The following is a 23,153-nucleotide window of genomic DNA, read 5'->3' on the forward strand; positions in this document are numbered from 1 at the left end:
CAAGTTATTTCATTTACAATCTGGGAACCAGATTTTGAACGTTTCTGGAAGCCAGCTGACATCACTAGTTCCTCTGCTGTCACTCTGCATATTACCTTTCTCAAAATGCAATCCCTCTCTTGCTCTTATTATGGACTGTTTACCTGCATGCAACCACAGCCAGCTCTAATACAAGCAAACAAATACAAGAAAGCTTCTGGTACCAAAATCGGATCCCTTCCCTGCTGACTCTGCGTATTCATATCTGTTTTAGGACTTTTTCCAGAGGCAATGAGAGTGCTGCTGCTCATTTCTGTCACAGGGTTAAACTTTAATTTTAATCAAGACGCACACTCATTGTCCTACAAGGAGGCACAATTACAAGTCAAGAGGGATGGCATCATTAACGTGGGACAAAGCTTGCTGTTTGCTGGCTCATATTCTCTGTGCAACAAAAGCTTTTCCAATTATAATCTGTGCCTTATGGTGTACAGTAATGAGCCTGTCACTTACTGTAGCACATCCATGTGTGACTGCATAACAAAGGTGCCAATATTATTCTGCCTGGTAGTAATAATAATAATACACAAGCAGACATTGTTGCTCTAAAATGAAAAGCCGATGCTCTAATGAAGCAGTGACACGCAAGGCTTCTGATTTACATCACAATCAGCACTTATATCCAGTTATGAATTTCTCAAGTAGCGGTGAATAGGTCAAGCCGCCTGTAGTGTCAAACCGTCCCATAGTAATCACACAAGATGGATGGAGACATCGTTATGTTGTGTTCGGTCTCATTAGTTAGTGGACATATTAAGTGATTGCTTGTGGTCAGCTAATCTGTGCTGATTATATCAGCATAACCAGAGAACAGGCTGGAGGTAGGAGACTGATGGAGAGGGAGCGCGTGGAGACGTCTGTGTGTGTGTGTTCAGTGTGTGTGGGAGAGAGCTGATATGCAAGCTTCATCCCACTCACAGAAGGTGACGCAACACCTCACACACTCTCAAGCAGCGCAAATCCATTGCACTACTCATGGCCACAACACAATGTGTGTGTGTGTGTGTGTGTGTGTGTGTGTGCGTGTGTGTGTGAGATCACATATAAAGATAGCAAGTTTATATACAAATGTTCATCTACTTTTTCCTTTTTCTCTTTAACACTCTCTCGTACACAAAAACACACAAAAACCCAAATTTCTCCCTTTGGTAATCAGCGCAGCAGTATCACCATGACAACAGTTGATGCCACCTGCAGTGTTGGCTAGCATCAGAGGCGGTGCTCATTAGTTACGACACACAATGACGGTCCGGACTGTAAACATTTGCATTATAGCCCCACCCACTCATGACATCACCACCACACTATCATTTATAATAAAAGAGGGAAGATGCGAATACAGCGAGGCTAGTTTGTTGAGATCATTCCTTCTGTTCTGCAGAATCACACAACATTTACCATTTCATGTAGCAGCTGATCAGAATGAAAGAAAGCAGGCAGGGCACGTCAGTCACGATGCCCCGAGGGTTTCCCAGCAAGTCTGAACACGTTAATGTTTCCAAGTCATTGCTTTTAACCTTCAAGTTGCCCCAGTGTGTGTTTCCATATGATGTGAGCAGAGCACTATCACAGCAGAAGAAGAATAAAGAACCATTTCTGTCTCGCGGCACCTGTTTATGATTTCTCATTTATTCAGCACTAAAGCGCTTTTTCATTTCCATGAGGCCATGATGTATAGATTCTGAGTGTGGGAGGTGGAAATTCACAGCTATGGTGTGAAGACTCCAAAAAAAAAAACTTACTTTATTTAATTACATAGTGCCCACTCAAATATTAGACTTGGAGTTTAATCGCACACAAGCATACTGGGGTCCTAGGTTTCCCATCAGACCAGTGTACAAGGTGATATAGTAGGAACGACAAATCCACAATCAGCTGTGAAAGAAAAGCCTACACATGCACATTGGTATCCCATGAGGTGCTGGGAGAGTGGAAAGTCTTCTCAGGAAGAGGAGGATAATGAGCCACTCTCTGCTGAAGCAGTGTGTGTGTGTGTGTGTGTGCGTGTGTGTGTGTGTGTGCGTTGGGGAGAGTAGGTTGAACTGTACTGTGCAAAAAGGCAGTATAGCTAAAGCATTTGTGACGTAGCTCCCACACATTTTCCATTTTAATATTACCGACATTAATAGATGATATTTTTAGACCTCATTCTTAGAATAAAACAACCACTGTAAATTTGTTACTCTGTCTTTTACACCTTTTGCTTGTGCTAATACTGGAATCTGCTGTGATTAAATACATTTTTAACACTATTGAGTGGGAACATCTGACAGACAGCAGACAATGTGAAACCAAACAGAAAACCGATGTGCTGCCTCTCCTGCTGATACTTTACATTCAGACTATTCCAACTAACAGTCCTAACATGATCGACCAGCTGACCTACAGCTGTCGCTTGATTCGCTGTATGCTCAGATGGACATTTTATGATGGATAGTTTATGATTTTAGGATCGGATATCTAATCAGTCACTAATTGTCTCCGTCTGTGTCTTACTCTCTCTCCCACTCTGTCTCCCTACTCTGCCCAACCCTCTCCACACCCATTTCCTTTGACCACTAAACACCTCTTTAAGGCTTTTAGAGCTCTTTCTGGAGAGCCAGTATGACCTTCATACCTCTTGTTTACCATTCATCAATTATAGAAAGAAATGGGTGTGGCGGTGAAAGAGAGGACTGCTGTTTGTGTCCACAAAAAAAACAACAACATTTTAAGCGTGTAGGGTTAACCTTTTGTGTGTGCTATAAAGAGACTCAAACTATATTTGCCTGCTGGTAGCAAATAACACTATCAAAGTACAGCCAAAAGTCAACAACCAGGCTACCTATACAGATGGATTGACTGGAGCGCTGATAGCATGTAGAATCAATAACATTACTGTCATCGAGGAAGAGGCTTAGCAACAGACACCACTGAGATAAATCATGTGTCTAAAATCCACATGATTCCAAAACTATATCATACTGTTAGGCTTTATATGTTTTTTTCAAAAAGTGTTGAACATTTTAAACAATTTGATTAAAGATTAATGAACATTTGTGTATTTTTAGCTCAACAATCTAAACCATCAAAATCTTAACTGGCTCTGGCCATTAGCACTTGCAAGTTAATGTGGGGTTTATAGTCCCAAAGAGAGAAAGACTAAGAACCAGTTCACAAGCTACAGGGAGTCCTGCAATGCATAGCGCTATAGAGATGACAGTACGCGTGGGCTGAATGCTGGTTAACATTTAGGCATAATCAGGAAAGGAAGTGACAGATGATTTTACGACGAAAAGGAAGAAGTGCAAGTGAAATCATCAAAGATTAGAAAAAGCACAGATAAAAAGCACAGACAGTGGCTGAAGTGCTTCCACTCCACTACAAAGATACTGTTTACGATCACTTCTACCTCAACTCTCTTTTGCTGTAAAGAGCAAAAGAGCAAGAAATTAGGAGCATCACAATACTGGTTGGGCTATATATTTTAACGCTGCCCCCTGGAGACAGTAGAAAGTTATTACATATAGACATGGGTCTGCAAAGCTCTGTGTATCATAATGGAAGCTTGATATAACCAACACACACAGAGTGTCAAATGTATCACACCACATTTATATCCATACACTCTCTCTGTGGGACCGAGAGTTGTGTTAGTGAGGGTGTGTTTAGCATAATGCCCTATCAGTCATGCAGTAAGTGTCTGAGACTTGGAAATGGTAACACCCTGGGAGAACACAGGCCAATATGATTATTGCAAGAGGGTGGGTTACTTTTTTTCTTTTTTCATAGACTGAGCTGTAAATCTGTAGACAACTGTAAAACTGCTGCAGGGTGGAACGCAGAGTGGCTCCCTTTCCATTCAGTGTCAGATCAATAATGTTTTTATTCAGTACAGACACCATTTACTATTCTGTAACTCAGAAAGAAATCAGCTGTGAAAAATAAGAAGCTACGGGAAAATGCTTCATTTGGATTTCTATCATTAAAGCAGAAAAAGGGGTTTATTCTTTAAATCTTGATGTTGAAATTCGTACTCTGACACATGCTACAGTAGCACAAAACATCAAATACTAAAATAAGTGTTTGATACTGTTACACATGCTACCACACTTTACAAATCTGTCTGGAATCTTGTAATTAAGGTAGGAATCCATGATTCGTGCATTTATTTATGCATGTTTTATTTTATGTCACTGACGCTTTTTATGTGCTGATTATACCATATCAGTAGAAGGACTCACTAATGGCCAATCGCATCATCGCATCTGTAGCACTTTCCTAATGTTCTGATGTTTCAAGCTATTTTACCCCTCAGAAAACTAGTCTAATTTCTGCAACAGATGCTGAGTGGAAGGCACAGCTTCCTCCATTTAAAAATCTGATATCAATAACAAGCAACATCCAAAACATTCATGCAAAGTAGAGAATGGCCTAAATGTCTCTTTATATTTTCGCATAATTTAATGATAAAAAAAAAAAAAATAGATTGCATAACACTGTGGAAACAAAAGGTTTCAAAAGGTGGTGCTTAAAAAAGATGAGAACAATCTAAATAGAAAATTACTGCGTTCACACTGTTTGGTACAAAAATGTGTAAAACAATTGTAAAATTAGATTAAATTAATGATGTTGCTCTATCCAGGATGCAATCTGCCTTTCGCTCCTCATGTCAACTCAGATCAGATAGGCTTCAGCCTGCCCCTCCCCCCATGACCCTGAATTGGATAAGTGGAAGAAGATGGATGGACAGAGGATATATATGCTCCAGAAGACAGCTATAAGAATTATAGATTAATCCGGTCATTTCGAACCAACTGATGCATTATTTATATGTTGTTATTTAGTTTATCTTAACACTGCACTGATAACATAAAAAACACAAAATATTCTACTTACTTAAGTATTCAGAGGTCGTTTAAAACCAGAAAGATCAAGTATGAACCCAGGGGAATTATACACGTAAATATACAAACAAGAGCAGAGTTTGAGACTACATATCTCTGCAAAGACTGAAAGTTCTCTCCTCAGTTTATGTGACCTCAGATCCAGATAGGACAGCTAATCAGGATCAGTTTATGATATTTTCTTGAGAAAATCTGGACAGTCTCACAAGTATTCTTTTTTACATCTGATATGAATTTGTGAAGATATGTCAAGAAATGTCCCTGAAATCTCTGTCCCAAGAAATCTGACAACTGTAAAGAATCCTTAAAAAATGTTAATTGTCCCCTGAAGCTGATGATGCTCAACGTGTCTACTTTTGCTTACATTCAATGCACAAGCTCAACACCAGCCCCTAAATAAAGTGCTATAAAGGCAGTTTAAAAAACACAATCTATCTTTCACTTGTATATAATTCACAAACACCGATAGATGGCTCGTTTTGTAATAACGTCCTAAATGAACCGTTACACACAGTGATGCCTCTCATCAGGTCAGTCACACACCTTCAGTGCTAAGATTTTCATTTCACTGTAGACTTGCAGTGAGGAGACTGCTCAGCTAAATGATGGCTTTGCCATGGCAACACACCGGCTCTCTGGGTCTCGTACACTATGCCAGGGCTCATTTCCATGACAACATTATCAAAATCTCTACCATAAACAGAGTGCTGCTTCAGCTTCAGTTTAAAACTGCCCCTCACTGCCTCCCTGTTTTTTGGCTAAGAAACTGAAACTGGAGAATGTTAGCTAAATAATGGCACACACACACACACACACACACTCAACAAAAACTCAGGTAAGGTTTCATGCTTCCCACCATCCCTAAAGCACAACACACACAAACACACACACAAGCGGGCATACACACACAGGTTGAGGTGTGTGTGTTACCTGGCTTGCAGTAATACAGTCAGTGAAGGCATTCCTCTTGGAGAAGAACATAAGGAGCTGCTGCCAGCGTGAGGAGGACGTGGAGGGGGAGGAGGAGGCGGGAGAGGAGGTGGAGGGGGAGGAGGTGTGGGGAGGTGCCAGCTCCTCCGAGGAGCCCCGCTTGGGCCCCAGCTTCTGTTTGATACCTAGGCCCGCCCCCTGACCCCCGGATGCCCCGCCTACCCTCGAACTGCGAGGGTACAGGGTGTTGTTTCCAAAAATATAGTTCATCGTCTCTGCTGTCTGATCTTCCCTTTGACAGACAAGATTGAGTTCAGGTGGTAACGCTTCTCTGCTGCTTCATCTCCAGTCTCTCTCATCTGTCACTCATCGCTTTCACAGTGTCCCTGTCTAAATATACAGTCCAGCTTCCCTTTTCTTGCAACACTTTCTGAAAATGATGCTGCCTTTGTGGATATTTTTATCTCCTCTTCCGAAGTTTTCTCTTAATAATGTCCCTTTTATCTTCTTTAGCTCAGGATTAACAGAGCAGCTGGTGGAAGGAGAGATGAGGAGGAGGTAGAAAGTGCAGGACAGGTAGACAGGGTCCACTTAGAGTTGAAGCGTGAGTCTGTCTCTCAGGCTCTTTGTGTGTCTGTCCACCCATGAATCCATCTGCCCGTCTTTTTTTGTTCTCCGTCAACTGGTCCATCATCCCATCTTCTCTCTAGCCAGGAGAAATGTCCAACATCCACATCTCTGGAAATCCAAAATTCCTCTCCTCAGCTGCGTTCTTGCCTCTCCTCAGAGACAAGACAAAGTGAGGGGGTGTATGGGCCAGGCAAACAAGGATATGAAGATTGATTATTTAAGGGAGTTCACTCTTTCCCTCTGTCTTTCCTCCACCCCACCACCTCTTTCTCCCTCCCTCCCGCCTTCTCTCTGAGTCCAAGGAGATGACCAGTCAATCTCCCTGCTGTCACTGTGTGTGCTCCCATTAAATATGGAAGGAGCAGGGGAGGGAGTGATGGGTGGCTGAACGGATGAAAGGAGGGAGGTGGAAGGATGCAGGCGAGAAGAAGAGCATCTGAAGTAGGTGGATGGTTGGAATCATTCTGCAACTCTTCTCTTTCTCCTCCCCTCTCTCTTACATCTCAGTTGTTTCTCCGTCTCTCTCTCTCTCTCTTCTCGTCTCTCTCACTCAGTACATTATTCAGTCTTCTTTTCTTTTCCTACCTAACCCCCACCCACCCTGTCTGTTTCTTCCCCTCTCTCTCTCTCTCTCTCTCGCACGCTTATCTTTCAGCAAATTGTCTTTTCCAGCCTTTTATTGGAGCTGCAACCCGATGCCCCTTCTCTCTCTCTCTCTCTCTCGCTCTCTTTCTCCCTCTCTCTCTCCCACTGTTAGATATCATTACTGGTGCAAGCCACGCCCCTACATTCCAGCCAGCCAATGAAATAACAGAACCCCCCTCAGTACATCCACACATAACGCGCACTCCAAATACACACACACCCTCACACATATATGTACACACATATGCAAAGATGCCTGTTGCAGTGTGAGGAGGAGACACGGTGGAAAACAGCTGAATGCCACCGAAGAATATGGTGAGCGCTGGCACTGGCTAGACAGATAACGAGATAAATGTTTGTGTGTTTGTGTGTGTAGGTGTGCTGAGGTGTCTGTGTGCTTTTGTGTGTGTGTGTGTGAGAGTGGGTGGGGGGATGGGGGGGGAGACAATCTTGGAACCCGAGAGACACTAAGGCACAGTAATAACAGGTATGCTCCCAGTGCGAGTGTGCGCTGAAGTACATGCATGCTCGAGGTGATGTTGCTTTTTTTTTTTAATGTGTGTGTGTGTTTGTGAGAAAGAGACAGATCTTCTCCTGAGGCTGTTTCCAGACACTGCAGCACCCAGCTCTCCCACACACTCGCACTCACTCTCTAATGCACGTGCACACACACACACACACACACACACACACACACACACACACACACACACACACACACACACACACACACACACATGACTCCAGAATGGAAAACAACAGGCTGTTGCTGGGCACCAACTGAGATAAAAGAAAAGAGAAGACAGGAGAGAGGCGAGACAAGCAGGCTAACAAGTGTCCTCACAGCATCCCTGAAGCATGGCATGGAAGTCTAGAGACTTTAGCATGCATTAAAATTGGCTGGCACATCTGGGTCAAAGGTCAAACAAAAGATGGGCGTACACAGGTTAGACTGACCCTCTTACAACAAAGCCGACTCATCCTAAGTGACGTGGACTTCTATCTCTGGTGTATACAGTTAGCCTACACAGCAAGATTAGCCTCCTAGAGGATTAGCCACAGGTGGAGCGGGACCCCTGTCACAGCCTTTTCCTGTGTTTCCTAGGGAACAGTAACTATAGTAACAGCTTTGAGACTCCTGAAATACACCTGGTGCTGGCTGACTAATGTGTTGTTTCCTAAGATCTGAACAGATATCTCAGAGATTTGTTAGGCTTCTTCAGAGTCTAAGATGGATCCTAGACCAAGTGTGAAATATAGAGGATCGCTCTAAATCTGACTTGAATTGCCCTAAATTGCATGGGAATACTGCAAAGTATTTTTATTTTTATTATTATTTTTTGAGTAGTTAACATTTCACTAGGTAGGTTCTCTCTTTTAACCCAAATCCCAGTCTTTACATAAACATTGCCAAGCAGCTTTGGTGCCTAAAACCAACCAAACAGCAATAAATAAATAAATAAATAAATAAATTTAAAACCAGAGATCCCAGATTGGGCTCAGTACATAATATAAACTGTATATAGAAGATGGAAACAGTAAGCTAAAGGCACTATTATTTTGAAGCCTTGAGTTTCTGAGTTTGGAAAGTGCCAACTTGACTTTTTACAAACACTTCACTTTCACCCATATAGCCCAATATTCACCTCTTGTCAGTAACATGGTAGCCACACTCTAAACACTAAACTTTTCAGGCCAGGAAGCTACATTCAAGCGTGAGGGTGGGAGAAACAGGAGAGTCGAAAATCACGAGTTTCTACCAACGAGAAACGGAAGAATAATAATAACCAGTGCAGCCAGTGCAGAGTGCCTGACGAGCCCAGTTATAAGTACACTGTTAAGACTTGACTGTACACCGTGTTTGCCGCCTCCGAAACAATAAAGTTCCATTGGAGCAGCCTTTTAACGCCTCTGTCTTTCTCTTGCTAGCAAAGTTGACCTAGACAGTAAAGCTAGGTCCCGACATGTTAACCAGAGGTGTCTTTACTATGATTCCATCCAATGAGATGACAGTGCTAGCAGCGGGCCGCCGCTTCTCTGAGTTTGGTGTACATGAACTGGAGATGCCAAAAGGATACTTTGCACTTATTGCTAATTTGTTCATATCAGCACGCTAAACCCCAAGCAAACATAATAGTTGCTAATTCAGCATTTTGGGATTATCACTGTGAGCATGTTAACATGTTGATGTGAAGTTTGTGGCGCTAGTGCGTTCTGTAGCAGACTCTTGTGCTTTATGGTCAGAGGGCCCGGTGGCGCCTGTGTCCGGCAGCCTCGCCTCTGTCAGTGCGCCCCAGGGCAGCTGTGGCTACAATGTAGCTTGCCATCCCCAGTGTGTGAATGCGTGTGTGAATGGGTGAATGACTGAATGTAGTGTAAAGCGCTTTGGGGTCCTTAAGGACTAGAAAAGCGCTATACAAATGCAGGCCATTTACCATTTATTGTTGTGCCTTTGTCTAACATTGCTAAGTCAAAGTAGCACTATAACTTAACTTTATTTTCCATTTTTAAAAAAGAAATGGTAGTCAAATGAAGAGGGCTCTGATACAGATATATCACAAAGAAGTAAAAGGCAGGCCCAGTTATAGTCCACAGAATTAAAGCAGATAAACCTTTGGTGCTTCCAATATAAGGTGGATGCTTGTAGTTTTATACTGCGTTAAATTAATAAATTCTCTATATGCGTACTTATATGCTCTTTGTTGAATTTGACTCATTCCTGCTCATTCATTTTGAGTCTCATTCTTTCTTTCCTATTGGGCCTGTGTTGCATATGTCCCTGAGACCACATTAAGTGTTTTCTTCCACTGAAACACTGAAGGGTTTTAGTTAGAAACAGTAAGTGTTGCATTTGTGTTAACAGCATAATGCAGAAATCAAAAATCATTGTGTTGTGGAAAATTGCCAAATATAATTAATTACACATCTTAGAGGAAGTCATGAATAAAAGCCAGTTTAAAATATACGCCTGCCAGATTTTGCAGTTGAGAAAAATAAACACCTCTAACTTTTTTAAGGAAATATTCTATTTATGAAAAAGTTTTTAATTGTCTATGAACATTACAAAGAAAAACTGATAGCAGAAATTTAACACTTCACACACAACACAAACGTAAAACAACTATATCTGCAGAACACTGCACTGATGGAACCTCAGCCGCTTGCATTACCCACTATCAGAGAGTGTGGAGCGCCAAATCAGTCATGTTGCCTGCAGTGCAAACACTCAGTTAAAGCATATTAGCCTCATACCAGTCTATCTGCAACTAGCCACTACAACACAAAGTACAAAACACACACAGGTCAGCTGACACAGCATTATTTCTGTAGCACACAGTCCCTATCACAACCCTTAATGTGCGTGTCTCTCTCTTTTTTTCCCTCTCTCTCTCCAGTCAAATGTCAGCAAGTGAATGCCAACTCTATTAATATTTCAGAACCAATTAAATAAAAGCACACATCATGCATGTTTAATGTTCGCCTGCCGAGAGAGCCAAATTTGCCATTCTGTCCTCTACAGGTAGGCCAGGCTGGTGATAGATAGCCTCGTGTACAAATGCTGTGTTTACTGTTTTTTGTTTTAACAAATTATTTCCTCCTACTGATCTGGCTGAATGACCTAGAACCTATTTTCTGTCCCAGCTCAACAGACTCTAGACAGGATGACCCTGTAAGCACAGTAACCCAGAATTTTCTAGACTTTCTGAACTAGTAACAGGACCCGTAGTCGTGCTGTCATGTTCTCTAAAGAATGAATATACATTTGGAACATGGACACAGACCAACACCTTAAATGCAGTTCTGAACTGTTTGTTCTCACATCGCACTAGCCAACTTGTAGATAGCTCTCTGTCAAACTCTAATATGTATTATCTTACATTGTCTACAGCTGTAAAGGGACCGTGATGCAGTCAGAAGGACTGTAAAGCAGACGCCATACAGATCTATAGTGCAGTGGTTCCTAAGCATTTTGGCTCCTCACCAGCTCTTCCATTAGATTCCTCTTCGATTCTGGTAAGGAGAATTTTGCAGAGCTATGTCAAGCTTTCCTTGTAAATGCTGGGTATATAAAAAAATGGACATAAAACACTGTAGCATAGACAAGCACAAACCCAAGCAAAAAGAGAGTCCCAATAGGCCAAGACGGATATTTAGGCTTTTCTGACTGAGGTCAGGATTGGCTTTTTTTCTTGGCTACGCAGCACGATCTAGGTTTGTGATTTAAAGCAACAACAATCAATATGACAATGACGATGATTCAAATAACTATCAGCTCAAGGTTATGGTCATAGTGACAAGTCAATTCATCAGATTTCCCTCTTCAGCTCTTCAGAACCTTTTAGCATCATTCAGCTCTTTGTTTGGCTCAAAACTTCACGGTTATTGTTTACAGTGTTGTTTTTATAGTGACAAAGCACGTGGGCATTTTTTTAAAGAGCAATACCTGCTTAGCATCAAAAGGCAGACAGAGAAAAGCATTTTTCACAACTGCTGTTAACTCATGTGAAGTCCCACAGGGCCATTCTGTACAGGGTGTACATGTTGCCCTTTAGACATGCCAGTAGCCCTTGTGTCCCACCTATATTAAGTCGATGACTCCCAGCTTTAGCTATCATTTAGTACTAACAAAATTACGAGAATCTTAATACTGCACAGTTCCACTTTAATGCTTTTAAGGACTTGATGATCTCTCATTTCCTTGTGACCAGCAAGCTGTGACAGCTATTTTCAGTCAGATATGACTAGCTAGGTGGTCAGGCTCACTATTTTTCACACTCGTTTAGAAAAACACTGCAGTTTAGAAAATTAAATTACCTTATGGGCTGATGCAATTGCACTCAGCTACATGGCTGCGTACCAACACTGAGCAAAGTACATCAGTGTTAATTAAGCAGAGCACAAGAGGGTGGCAGTATAGGGAGGATCAAATCTGTAAGCTCCAAATGTTTAAATAACTAACTTTTTGAGAATCTTGCAGACAGGGCAAGCTACTTCTGTGATGTTGTCCTATTAAGCACTTAGAAACGGGATTAAGTTTGAGCAGCAGGTCTCTCCCTGAAGGTAGACAAAGGCTGTGCGTTAAACGCGCTGGACCAGCACAGTGAAGCAAACATCCCTGAAATGTTACAGCGAGCGGACGTCTTACTCAATGTTAATTACTATTACTGTAAAGGAAAAAGAGTTTGTTTGGAGAGGAATGAATTGGCTGACTGACAGGCTGATTAACATCCAGCAACAAATCTGTGCTCTGTGTCTGTCTGCCCATAATTCTCCCTTCATCCCGTTTTTTCCCATCACTGGCCCTCTCTGTCTTTACTTCCTGCCTAATTATCTGCATTAGCTTAATGACTAGGAGCCACTGAAGCTTCTGAGTACACCATGTATGTCTTACAGTCTTACAGTGTTCAACAGAGAGCAAAACACTTTTTATGTTCCACTGCTTTCAGTCTCTGCAATAGATATACGGTTTGCCAGAGACTTTTTAAAGCAAAGTCAATTATACGACTGCTCTTACCCTCTATTCAGCGACAAACTGCTGAGCAGCTTTGTCAGTATTGATAAAAAGCATTTCCATTATCCCAACATTCAGTCGCCAAATCACATTAAACAGTTTGATAAATAGAATTCAGTCAGATATTAATTTGTGAAGGCATAACCCTGAACAGCTGTGAACTTTGGGAGGCCTCTTCTGCCCCCTGCAGTTCACAAACTGTAACTACATGCATTGAAAGCAGCTCAAACTGGAGATTTGACAGCCCTCCTCCAACTGCATTCTAATGAGCACACAAGATACAGACACAGCAAGTTTAACATGGGTGACATGAAACGGGGTAGGTAAGATGGGTTATAACCAACAATTTATCGTAAAGAGCATGATTACATATCGACACTGCAGTTGCACAGACGACTATATGTGCTCGCGCCACATCCATGCAAGACCATGTGTACAGAAAAAGTGGGCACCATCACAGAAACATTTAAAACATTTTTTAAAAATACACAAGGTCTGTATTCACATGGTCCACAGACACAAAACAACATAATGTTTTGGTTGTGGTTTCAAGAAATTAATGCAGCACAGAAAGTTTGAGTAGATTTGTCTACTAAAGGTACTACATGTAGCATTTTTAAACGCCAGCAAAGTAAGTATATCATTGTAAAATTAATTATGTTATAAGGTATAACTACCATCAAAGACACACTTTAGAAGTCATGTCGTTTCTTAAAGATAATATTAAAATGGTCCAATCCCTCCACACTGCCTCCCCTCCAGTTGTGGCCCTTTTTCTAAAAATATAAACATGTTCACTTTTCATTCCTTCTGCCATCTGCTGCTTAGACCTCTGGCACTGTAGCAGTAATTGCACACAGGGATCGCACAGAGTATCCTATTAACGTTGACTTACTAACATTTTGTTAATGTTTAAATGCTGCATGGAACACCTTACAAAGTTTCTGTGCACTGTTAAAACAAGATGTTTGAATTTCACCCAGTACAGCGAAGACATTCTGCAGATGTGTCTCACAGAAACGCAAAGCATCCTGCATGCTCATTTAATCGGAAGTTTACAGATGAGAAACGACCAAAAACACAAACAAATGAAGCTACGAACGCATGCCAGGATTACCTGGTAGTAGGCGTGGCTTTGAGAATAGAGAGAGGAGAAAGGCGGGGCTGGGACTTCATTCAGCCTCTCTCCCTCTGGGTGAGGCCACGCCTCGTCATCAAAGGGAACCTCAGGTGATTCTACCTACAATGTACAGACATGAGCTCAACAAAGTTCGACACACACACGAACTAATATGTTTAGGTGCACTGCGCTCTGATCGTTGCACAGGTGTGAGACCGACATATACTTTTATCTAGAATATATTTCCTTCTTAATGATGGTTGTGCAAAGCAAAGGGAGAAAACAGAAAGTACGAATGGTCACATCTGTGTTCAATGGAAATTAAAATAGCTGAATCTCATTCATAGTCAATGATCATTAATGTAAACTTGGCAAAAAAAAGTATAGGAATTTGTGTTTGGTGGATTATTTCTTTGTTGTAACAATGTTTATTGGCTATGAAGTCCTATGCTGTTGAAAGCCTGTTTATTTCCCCTGAAATGGAGCCACATTTGTAAAGAAAATGCATTTGTGGGTTGTGCCAATGAAAAACTTGCCACACACACAACAGCCTGGCACCTGCTCCTCATGCTGGTCATCAGCTCGGTTATATCCCGCTGTGGGATGTCATCCCATTCCTTGACCAGCATTCAAGTCAACCAGTGTGGCTGTGCTGGTCACTCTGGCACAAACAGCACAGCCAAGTGTTCAGTGGGGTTGAGGTCTGACCTGCAGACAGGCCACTCCATCCTCTCTATTCACAAATTCTGCAGTTAGTCTGATAAATCCCACACTGTGGAGGCAAGCATTGCCATCATATGGAGGACATAGTTCGGTCCCAGACTGTGGAGATATGGGACTGCCACTGGTTGCAGAGCCTCTTCTTGATATCTCTGCATTACGATTGCTACCAGTGAGACAAACAATAACGTGGCGCACAGTGTGACGTCAAAAAAGGCGCACACCTTTGAGGCTGCGTTTTCTCTGTTTTTCTTGTCCACACGTAAATGCAAAAACGGAGTTTTCAAAAATATCCACCCTGGCCGGAGTTTTTAAAAATCTCTGTTTTCAGTGACCAAAAACGCCGTTTACGTATGGACGAAAGGTGAAAACGCATAGAAAAATCTGCGTTTTCAAAAATACCCGGGTACGTGTGGACATAGCCTTGTGCTTTAAGCTGGGAAGAGGGGGGAGGGGCGGTAGTTACACTCAGTAGCACAGTAACAGAGCGGGAGGGAGAGAGAGAGAAAGAGAGCCAGGGACAACAACGTCACATTAGAAAGGTATAGTAATCATCCACAACTATTTTCAGTTGCAGATGATAAAGGATTCAGAAAGTTTATTCATGCAAGCCCATATGACAGAGAATATGCATCTTCTTTTTGTTTTCATATTTTAAATTATATTTAATTGTGTTGTGGTTTGCAGTGTTTTGTGTTGTTTCACTTTAAATTTGTAAAAGGAAAAAGCTGAAAATTTAAATAGTTAAAAGTTGAAATGTGAATAGTTGGTTTTTGTATTATATGATTTATTTATTACATTTTATGTGGAGTGAATAAATAAAAGTATATTTACGGTGGCCCCTACAGACAAAGCACGTACAAACTCCAAAACGCGTAAAAACACGTACAAACTCCAAAACGCGTTAAAACACGTACAAACTCCGAAGCACGTACAAAAGACAACAGAAGTGCTCCAGGATGCTAGGGGCAGTGTTGAGCTTTTGTTACCTAGTGGCTACACAAGCCAGCAAGTACCAACGACCGGATTTGGTGTGTGGTAGTAACAGGTAAATGAACATTTATTTATTTTTTTATTATTTGACTATATATGAATGCTTGTGTATAAATACACAAACAACACACATATGCTTTCATGCTTTCAATTGTGTAATTTAAGTGATCTAGGTAGCTCTGTTTTGGAAGTTCAGTTCATACTAGAAATGTGTTTTGGAGTTTGTACGTGTTTTGTCTCTAAGGGCTACCGCATATATTTATATATAAACATATATAAATAAAACCACTTTTATTTTTTTTACATTAGTAATTCCTGTTGTGCATAATTTTATATTATTGTTAATAATAAATTAATTAAAGCAACAAAACAACCTGAAGAGCTGGTTCGGAGCCGAAAGAGATGGCTCTTTTTAGTGAGCCGAACCGAAAGAGGCAGTTCTCTAAAAAGAGCCGGAAATCCCATCACTAGAGAACACGCCTTGTTTTTTCATTGAGGAAGATTCTGCCCCACACCATCACTTTGACACTATGATCCAACTGCTGTAGTCAGAATCTGGACGTAACAACGCTGAACATAACATTCCTCCACATGTTCAGGTTCTAGTGCACATGTTAGCGACAAAAGCGCAAAAAGGCTTGATGGTGTAGACCAGTCATGGCACCAGAATCTCAGAACAGATTAAACTGTTTGGCATTGACAGACAAGATCTGACAAGTCTCACACTCAACTCTGCTCAAACCAAAAATGCATTGTCCTTAAAAATGTGGCTTCATTTAAGGGGAAATAAAGTTTCCAATCATATCATATCACATTTATTTGTATAGCACTTTCTAAGACCAAAGTACACCAAAGTGCTTTCCAGTAAAACCAAGATACAGATAAAATCACAATAAAAATACAAATTACAGATATAAAATAATTATATAATATAAATCCAGAGCCAGAAGAAAATCACACTAATTGGCCTCGAATGCCAGGTTAAACAAGTATGTTTTTAGACGTGATTTAAAAGATTGAATAGATTCTGATGCGCGAATGTCAAGATGAAGATTATTCCATGATTTGGGTGCGGCATTGGCAAAGGCACGGTCTCCTCTGGTCTTCAGCCGAGACCTTGGTTCCACCAAGAGCAGTTGACCCGATGATCTCTTAGGGCTATACAGACAGAGGAGATCCGCTAAGTAATCAGGTGCCATATTAGTTAGGATTTTATAAATAAACAATGAGATTTTAAAATCGATTCGATAACCTAACCTAACACAAATTTCCATACTTTTTGTGCTAAGTTTATTTAATTTAATATTATGGTGAAAAAGAGGTATGATAAATTGTGAGCTTGGAATATTTACAGGAAGATATTGTATTAATAAATCAGAGATAATAAACACAAAAAAGTATGTCTGTGTGTGTGTGTGTGTGTGTGTGTGTGCGTGTGTGTGTGTATGTGTGAAGACAAGGGAAAAAAAGGTGGAGGGGGGTGGTGGGGTGAACATGGGGAGAACAGGATGGCAGCTCCATCTGTCATACACAAGGAAGCCAGATCCAGCACCTGTGGTCACGCACACACACATACACACACACACAGACACACATGCATGAACACACACCATTTGGAGAGCAGAAGTTCTCAAAATAAACCAAATATCCAAATACACACACACATACACACACATAGTTCCCCATTACAGATTTTATACAGACAGACAGGTGATGAGCTGCTGGAACGGACCGCTCTGCAGAAAGCAATGATGATAATGCAGATAATGATGCCATGCAGTGGTAAGGGCCAGGATATCAAGACCTCGAATGCATCTCCATGAAGTAAATGGAGATAAATGTCATAAGAGAAGGTCACAGGGGAATGAGCTTAAGTGCAGATGGCATCCAGCAAGAACTGCAGCCCAAAATTCTTTGGTTAAATCTGCAGGGGCATGCAGTAATTGATGATTGTCATTACAGTCAACAGAAGAATTGGTGTAATTTCAACAAGAACAGAAAAAAAGTTTTAAATATAAAACGACAAGAAGGGAACATGCAGCCACAAGGTGGAGCTCCATGACAACTGTGTCTTCATCATGCTGACAAAATGAAGCGCTTCAGCTTGGACCAAAGATCTCCCAGCGGACAAATACTGAACTTGTGCTGACTGACAACTGAGTCAGTGCAGAGACAATCAGATTACAGCATATAATGACTTAGCTGTGACACCCCACTAATACACATCCTCCTCAGCTTTGGCTGCCAGCACTGAGAGCAGCTGCAACTTACTCACAGACAGACACAGTACCACTGCTGACAAAACAAAGACTTGATATATTAAAATAAACTGATAATCACACATGCCAGAATTTTAAAAGGATGCATTAGTGCGGGAGACGACAGTGATGGGGACAAGTTAAAAAAAAAAGAAATTAAGAAAAGTGAAGAAGTGATATTAAAATCTGCTTATCCTTGTGAAAAAACCCTACATTCGTTACTACAATGTGATAGGAAGTAATTTGTCATTATCAATGTGCATATAATTTTGTCTATTTAATGAAAAGACCATAATTATAATTTACCAGACACCAGTAAAGCTGACAATACACAGAACATCAATATAGAGCAGAAGGAAAAAGCATATACATTATGGATATGCATGGAGTGTGGCCAACGAGTGTGTGTGTGTTAGAGAATACACAACAGCGTGCTCTCAGAGCTGTGCGAGTACAGAGACGCGAGCACTAATATGTGGACAGATACAGTCCAATCAACCAAAATAAAAAGATTACCAGGCTACGCGGTGCGATTAGGAGTGTGTGTGAGAGCGATAGAGCGTCAAAAAGGAAAGAAAGACAAAGCGGGGGGAGGCAGACAGACGCAGAGTGAGTGCAGAACAGAGATAGTAATGGGCCTCATTACTAAAAAATGGGACAAGCATTCGACTGAATCCCCTGCATGCACAGTTCTGCAAAAGTATTCTCCTGGTACAAAGAAATGCTCTGTGCATGGAAGCAAATTTAGGCCAGTATCCGTGACTTCTAAGTACTTTCGAAAGAGGCCCATCTAATTCTGAAGTCATAGAAAAAGTTCCCCTTTCTAGCTGTCTGCATCACCTTGACCAGCACCACAGAAAGTCATCAGCTCCAAACATAGACGGTAGAGTAATGAGACACCATTGCAGAGTAAAATCTCAATATGTTTTGCGGATCATCATCCTATCAACAATAGGACTGTAATATTAGATCAGTGAATATCAGGGATGTGATGGCTGCTAATTAAACAGGTTTTTTTTGCTGTAAATATTTGGGTTAGGTTAGTTTGAAAACTTCAAGCTTTCCAACAATACATTCCTGTAGACAGGGGTGCACATAAGTGGTTCGCAGGTGCGCATGCGCTGTCAAAACAAAAGACGCGCACCAGATAAGAAGTTGCAACACGCGTTTGCGTACATAAGATTTTCTGGAGGGGGACAGCTGGCTTCAAACAAATGCCAGCTCACCTCCTGCAACCACTTTTCCGAGAATACGCGCTTCTTTTGCGGCCCGGACTCCTTCTGACATTTCTTTGGAGGTGGAGGAACACCAAAGTAATTGCTTAAAGGAGCTTCTTCGACATCTTTAAGAGTTCTAAACAAATGTCTGTCCTCCTCCAGAAAATCCTATGTACACAAACGCGTGTTGCAACTTCTTATCTGGTGCGCGTCTTTTGTTTTGACAGCGCATGCGCACCTGCGGACCACTTATGTGCACCATCTTGACTTTCAGTTTACTACGTTTTCTGCTGTTTTAAAACAAAATCCACTCTTAACAGCTGAAGAATAACACATCTTTTTCATATTCCGGCAACTCAAAGCATTTGAAAAATATTGTGGTCTTGGTTAAATACTGAAAAGATCAACCAGGGCTGGAGGGATGAATATGTTTATTTTACTAACGTGAGCCACGACCGCATTCACTCCATAGCCCTTCTCAAAATGGTTTTGTGGCCTAAAACTAACAACACACAGTGATCAGAATGTGAACCACACCCTGGAACTCTGGAATCAATTTTAACATGTTGCTTAATGGAAAAAAACAAAAAACAATCCAACAAAACACTGCTGTGTATGTACCTAATAATAGGAATTATACCAAATTATTAAGGGAGACCCATGATGCTCACTTCCGCCTACTTTACTAGAGTAGCTTTGCATGATTCACAGGGACAATAGTCATGATTTATACAACACTGAACCTTGGTGCAACCCCTCAGTTCATCTGCTGTCTGAAAAAAGCTCTTTCAGCTCCCTTCTTTAATGACCTTTAAGTCAACTTTCTCCTGATTGGCTGTCTGGTTTGAACATCAGGTTCAACATGTGTCTGAAGTGACCCTTTGGTACAGAGTCAAGAGCGCATAAAAACTATGAAAAAAGCAGCATTCATGCTCATGTATCATTTTGCCCGCATAAATACAGAAAAGCATTATAGATACTGCAAACACGACAAAATCCTGAGCTGTCATGTGAGGCATTAGCAACTGACTCATGCATGAATATATACAGTGTTAGCTTCAGGTATGACACTATGTTTGTCTGTGTTGTAGAGTCAAAGTCACAGAGACAGGCGGCCAGGGTTAGTTACCTGAGCAGGCGTGATGTGTGTATGAGTGACATATCCATGAACGTGTTGAATCTGAGATAGCTGACGCTCCGCCACCTGAACCAGCTCCGCTCCCCGGAGGTCATTGTGGCGACCGAGAGAGCCGTCCCTCCCCAGTGACCGTTCCCTTTCTCTCTCCATGGTTCCAGCACTCCCTCCATCTCTCCTCCAGGTTCCTCCCTCCCTACCCAGGGTCCCTCCATCCCTCCCCAGGGTACTTCCTTCCCTCAGCTCTCTGGCTACTCCCATTTGGTGATGCTGGCAGGGGTGATGGTGGAGTTTTGGGGCACCTGGTGATGCCCCTTCCTCTTCTTGACACCGATACTTCTACAGTCAGAATGGAGGGAAGAAAATGCGAGGAGGGAGGAAACCAGAGGGAGATTTGAAGGAAAAGCAAGTAAGGGCAAGGAAAAGACCCCCAGAGACACAGGAGCAACAGGGCAGAAATGGTTGGAAAGATGGAATATAGTAAGATGGGATAAAAGGAGGAGAAAAAAAGAAAAAGAGGAAGAAAGAGATTAAGTTTGAAGACAAGTTCAGAAGCAGAAAAGCTTCAGTAAAGCTGGAAAAGAAGAAAGCATTAGTGCAAATCTGCAACCAGAATAATAAAGCATAGCAGAGCACGAGTGTGCGTGAACACATGCATGTGTAATGAGATGTTTTTGTAGTACAGTTTGTGTGTGTGAGCACATGGCCCAGTCCAGGTGTACACTCAGCATGGGAGTAATTGTTTCCTGAGCTTTCCATATCATACATATGTGAATGTGAGCACACACACACACACACACACACACACACACACACACACACACATATAGAGGAAAGAACAGAAGTTTTCTGGCAAAATAAGATCCAAAACTGAATAAGGACAGTGAGTAGTTGACTGACTGCCTCAGGGAATAACTGTTTCTTTCTATCCTCGTCATCGCTCTATACCTTCATCACGCCTCTATGCCTTCCACATCTATGACTCTCACTGCACAAAGTCTTATGAGTTTCTCTCCTTGCTCTGATTCCACATTCCCACACACTCTCACTGGCTTCCTTTTAATCTTTTTTTTTTAAGTATTTGATGATGTTTCTGCTTAACTGGACAGAGTAAAGCAGAGGGAGTTGGTGAAGCATGTGGGGGAGGGATGCCGGGTCCTTTGCTAGTTTTTGAATCTATGACAGTTTGTGTATACTGTGTAAAAACGGAGCCAGCTGAGCAGCAAGAAAAGGGACACGCTCCTGTACACTGATTAGGTGGATCTGGGTAAAATCCTTTATCCCTCATTAATTTTGCTGTTAAAATCTAAACCAACCGCAAAAAGAAGATACTGATAAAGAGGCACAAATGGGTTTTAAAGCTTCAAGACAAATGGAACTTGAATCCTCTGATCATATCAACGCCATGATAACAGAGTAATTTCAGCTAATATAGCAAGTCAAGTCAAAAACAAATAATCTAAATAGAATCTAGTTCCACATAATATATTATGGGCTTTGGACTCGCAGCTTGAGCCAAACCCTGGTGTTAAATTGAAGTCAGAATGGATTGCATACAGTGTGAAAAGCTCCTTTAAGAGGTTTGTTGCTCTCCCAGGGTAGACTACTTGGCAGCTAAGTGCATGCAGACTCAGTGTACTGCTCCTATAGCAAGACATATACCAGTTGAGAAGTTTACTAATGGCGTGTCTAAAGGCAAGAATGGGCCCATTTAATATATCAGAGAAAAAAAGCTCCACAGGGGCAGGAAAGACGCTTGTTTGACTCTTATTTTCTCTCTACTTCTGACTGACATGCTTTTGGTCTTAGCCGTCAGCACATTTCTGTTCACTTTCACCAACCATTAACGCTGCAGTCTTTCAAGACTCGTACAAAATACTTTAAAAAGTGTTAAATTTTAACTCCACATATTTATTCTGGCCCTCAAATATTTCTGATGTACTGCACTTCTGTGTTGGCTTTCTTTTTCAAACCAGGAAGTTACATACATCACACTTTTTGCTGAAACCTATGCTTTTGGCAGCTGACATATGCTGACCATATTATTTCTATTTTTGTCCAAGTTTAATATGTATATCACTGCTGTGATAGTGGGGAGGTAGAGAGCGTACAGCCCGATCCAGCGGGGAGGTGTGGGATGCCAGATCGTGCGCCCCCCTTCCGGCTCTCCTCTCTGCTCTCTCCTATCTTGTCAGTTTTTCCTTACTTTCTTCTATCACCTTTTCTGTCCCTGTGAAGAAGTGAGGCTTCATAAATATTAAAGAGGTAAGTATTACTTCTCAGTTGCAGTGAATTGATAGAAGAAAATAAATTGTAGAAAACTAAACTAAAAAGAAAGTAGAAGAGAAATAACAATTTAACATAAATCAGTGACACACTCCGGGGCCTGAGCAACCCTGGCAGGGCTTCCTTGGATGAGGGTGTCTAGTGATAATGGTCGAAACACCCGATGAATTCAAGGTCCACTACTGACGTTGTGTCTCCGTTTTTAATAAGATAATCTAGATCAGATCTCTAATCCCTAAACACAACCAAGGAAAGTTAAAAATGGCAGATTAGCTTGGGATGAAGGACTGAAATACCCTGTGAAGTTGAGGCACACAACGTTGTGTCCCATTGGTGAAGTTTCTGGGCTGCCTTTCCTCACAACAGCCAACCCTCAAGACTGTCTCCATTTGAAGCAACGCATTATCAGGGATCGTAGCATCAAGTCCTTTTACTGAATCGGAACTAAAGCTATACATCTCACAGAAAATAAGGAAGATTGTGAGAGTTCCTGTTAAGGCTCTGTCAGAATTTAGGAGCTAGGTACCACAAATGTGAAATAGAGCTAAATCTTTATCTCTGTTCTTGAATTTTGGGACTGAACATTTGCCTGAAATATCATAATTAAGTTGAGTTACGGTTTTTTGGGTTTGTATTATTTAGGATTAAGTCGGTCTGAGAAGACAGAAAATTGCTGTTTGCTTGTGTTTATGTGTTTTGTCCTTGGAATAAACCGTAATAAACCCAAAGAGATCCAGTTGCCTTGTTGCCTTTGTTTTCAAGCTCTCAAGACTTCAATGACA

The 23,153-nt window shown here is 41.5% G+C and overlaps 1 protein-coding gene across 5 annotated transcripts in view; it reads right to left on the reverse strand.

Moving 5' to 3' along the window:
• Window positions 1-23,153, reverse strand: part of LOC102798479 (discs large homolog 1-like protein) — a 122,530-nt gene that overhangs the window by 66,498 nt on the left and 32,879 nt on the right. For 2 of the 5 annotated variants that reach the window (XM_087830928.1, XM_087830931.1), the window contains exons 2-3: window positions 20,080-20,424; window positions 13,760-13,882 (exon numbers count right to left, since the gene is read on the reverse strand). The exons of 2 other annotated variants lie outside the window; for them this stretch is intronic. In XM_087830928.1, coding sequence (XP_087687054.1) covers window positions 13,760-13,882; window positions 20,080-20,424 — 468 coding nt within the window. The remainder of the gene's footprint in view (window positions 1-13,759; window positions 13,883-20,079; window positions 20,425-23,153) is intronic. One more of the 5 variants, XM_087830929.1, reaches the window with a different exon arrangement.

This window comes from Neolamprologus brichardi, chromosome 17, assembly GCF_056152115.1.
Source record: "Neolamprologus brichardi isolate AB-2024 chromosome 17, ASM5615211v1, whole genome shotgun sequence".
Classification (NCBI taxonomy): domain Eukaryota; kingdom Metazoa; phylum Chordata; class Actinopteri; order Cichliformes; family Cichlidae; genus Neolamprologus; species Neolamprologus brichardi.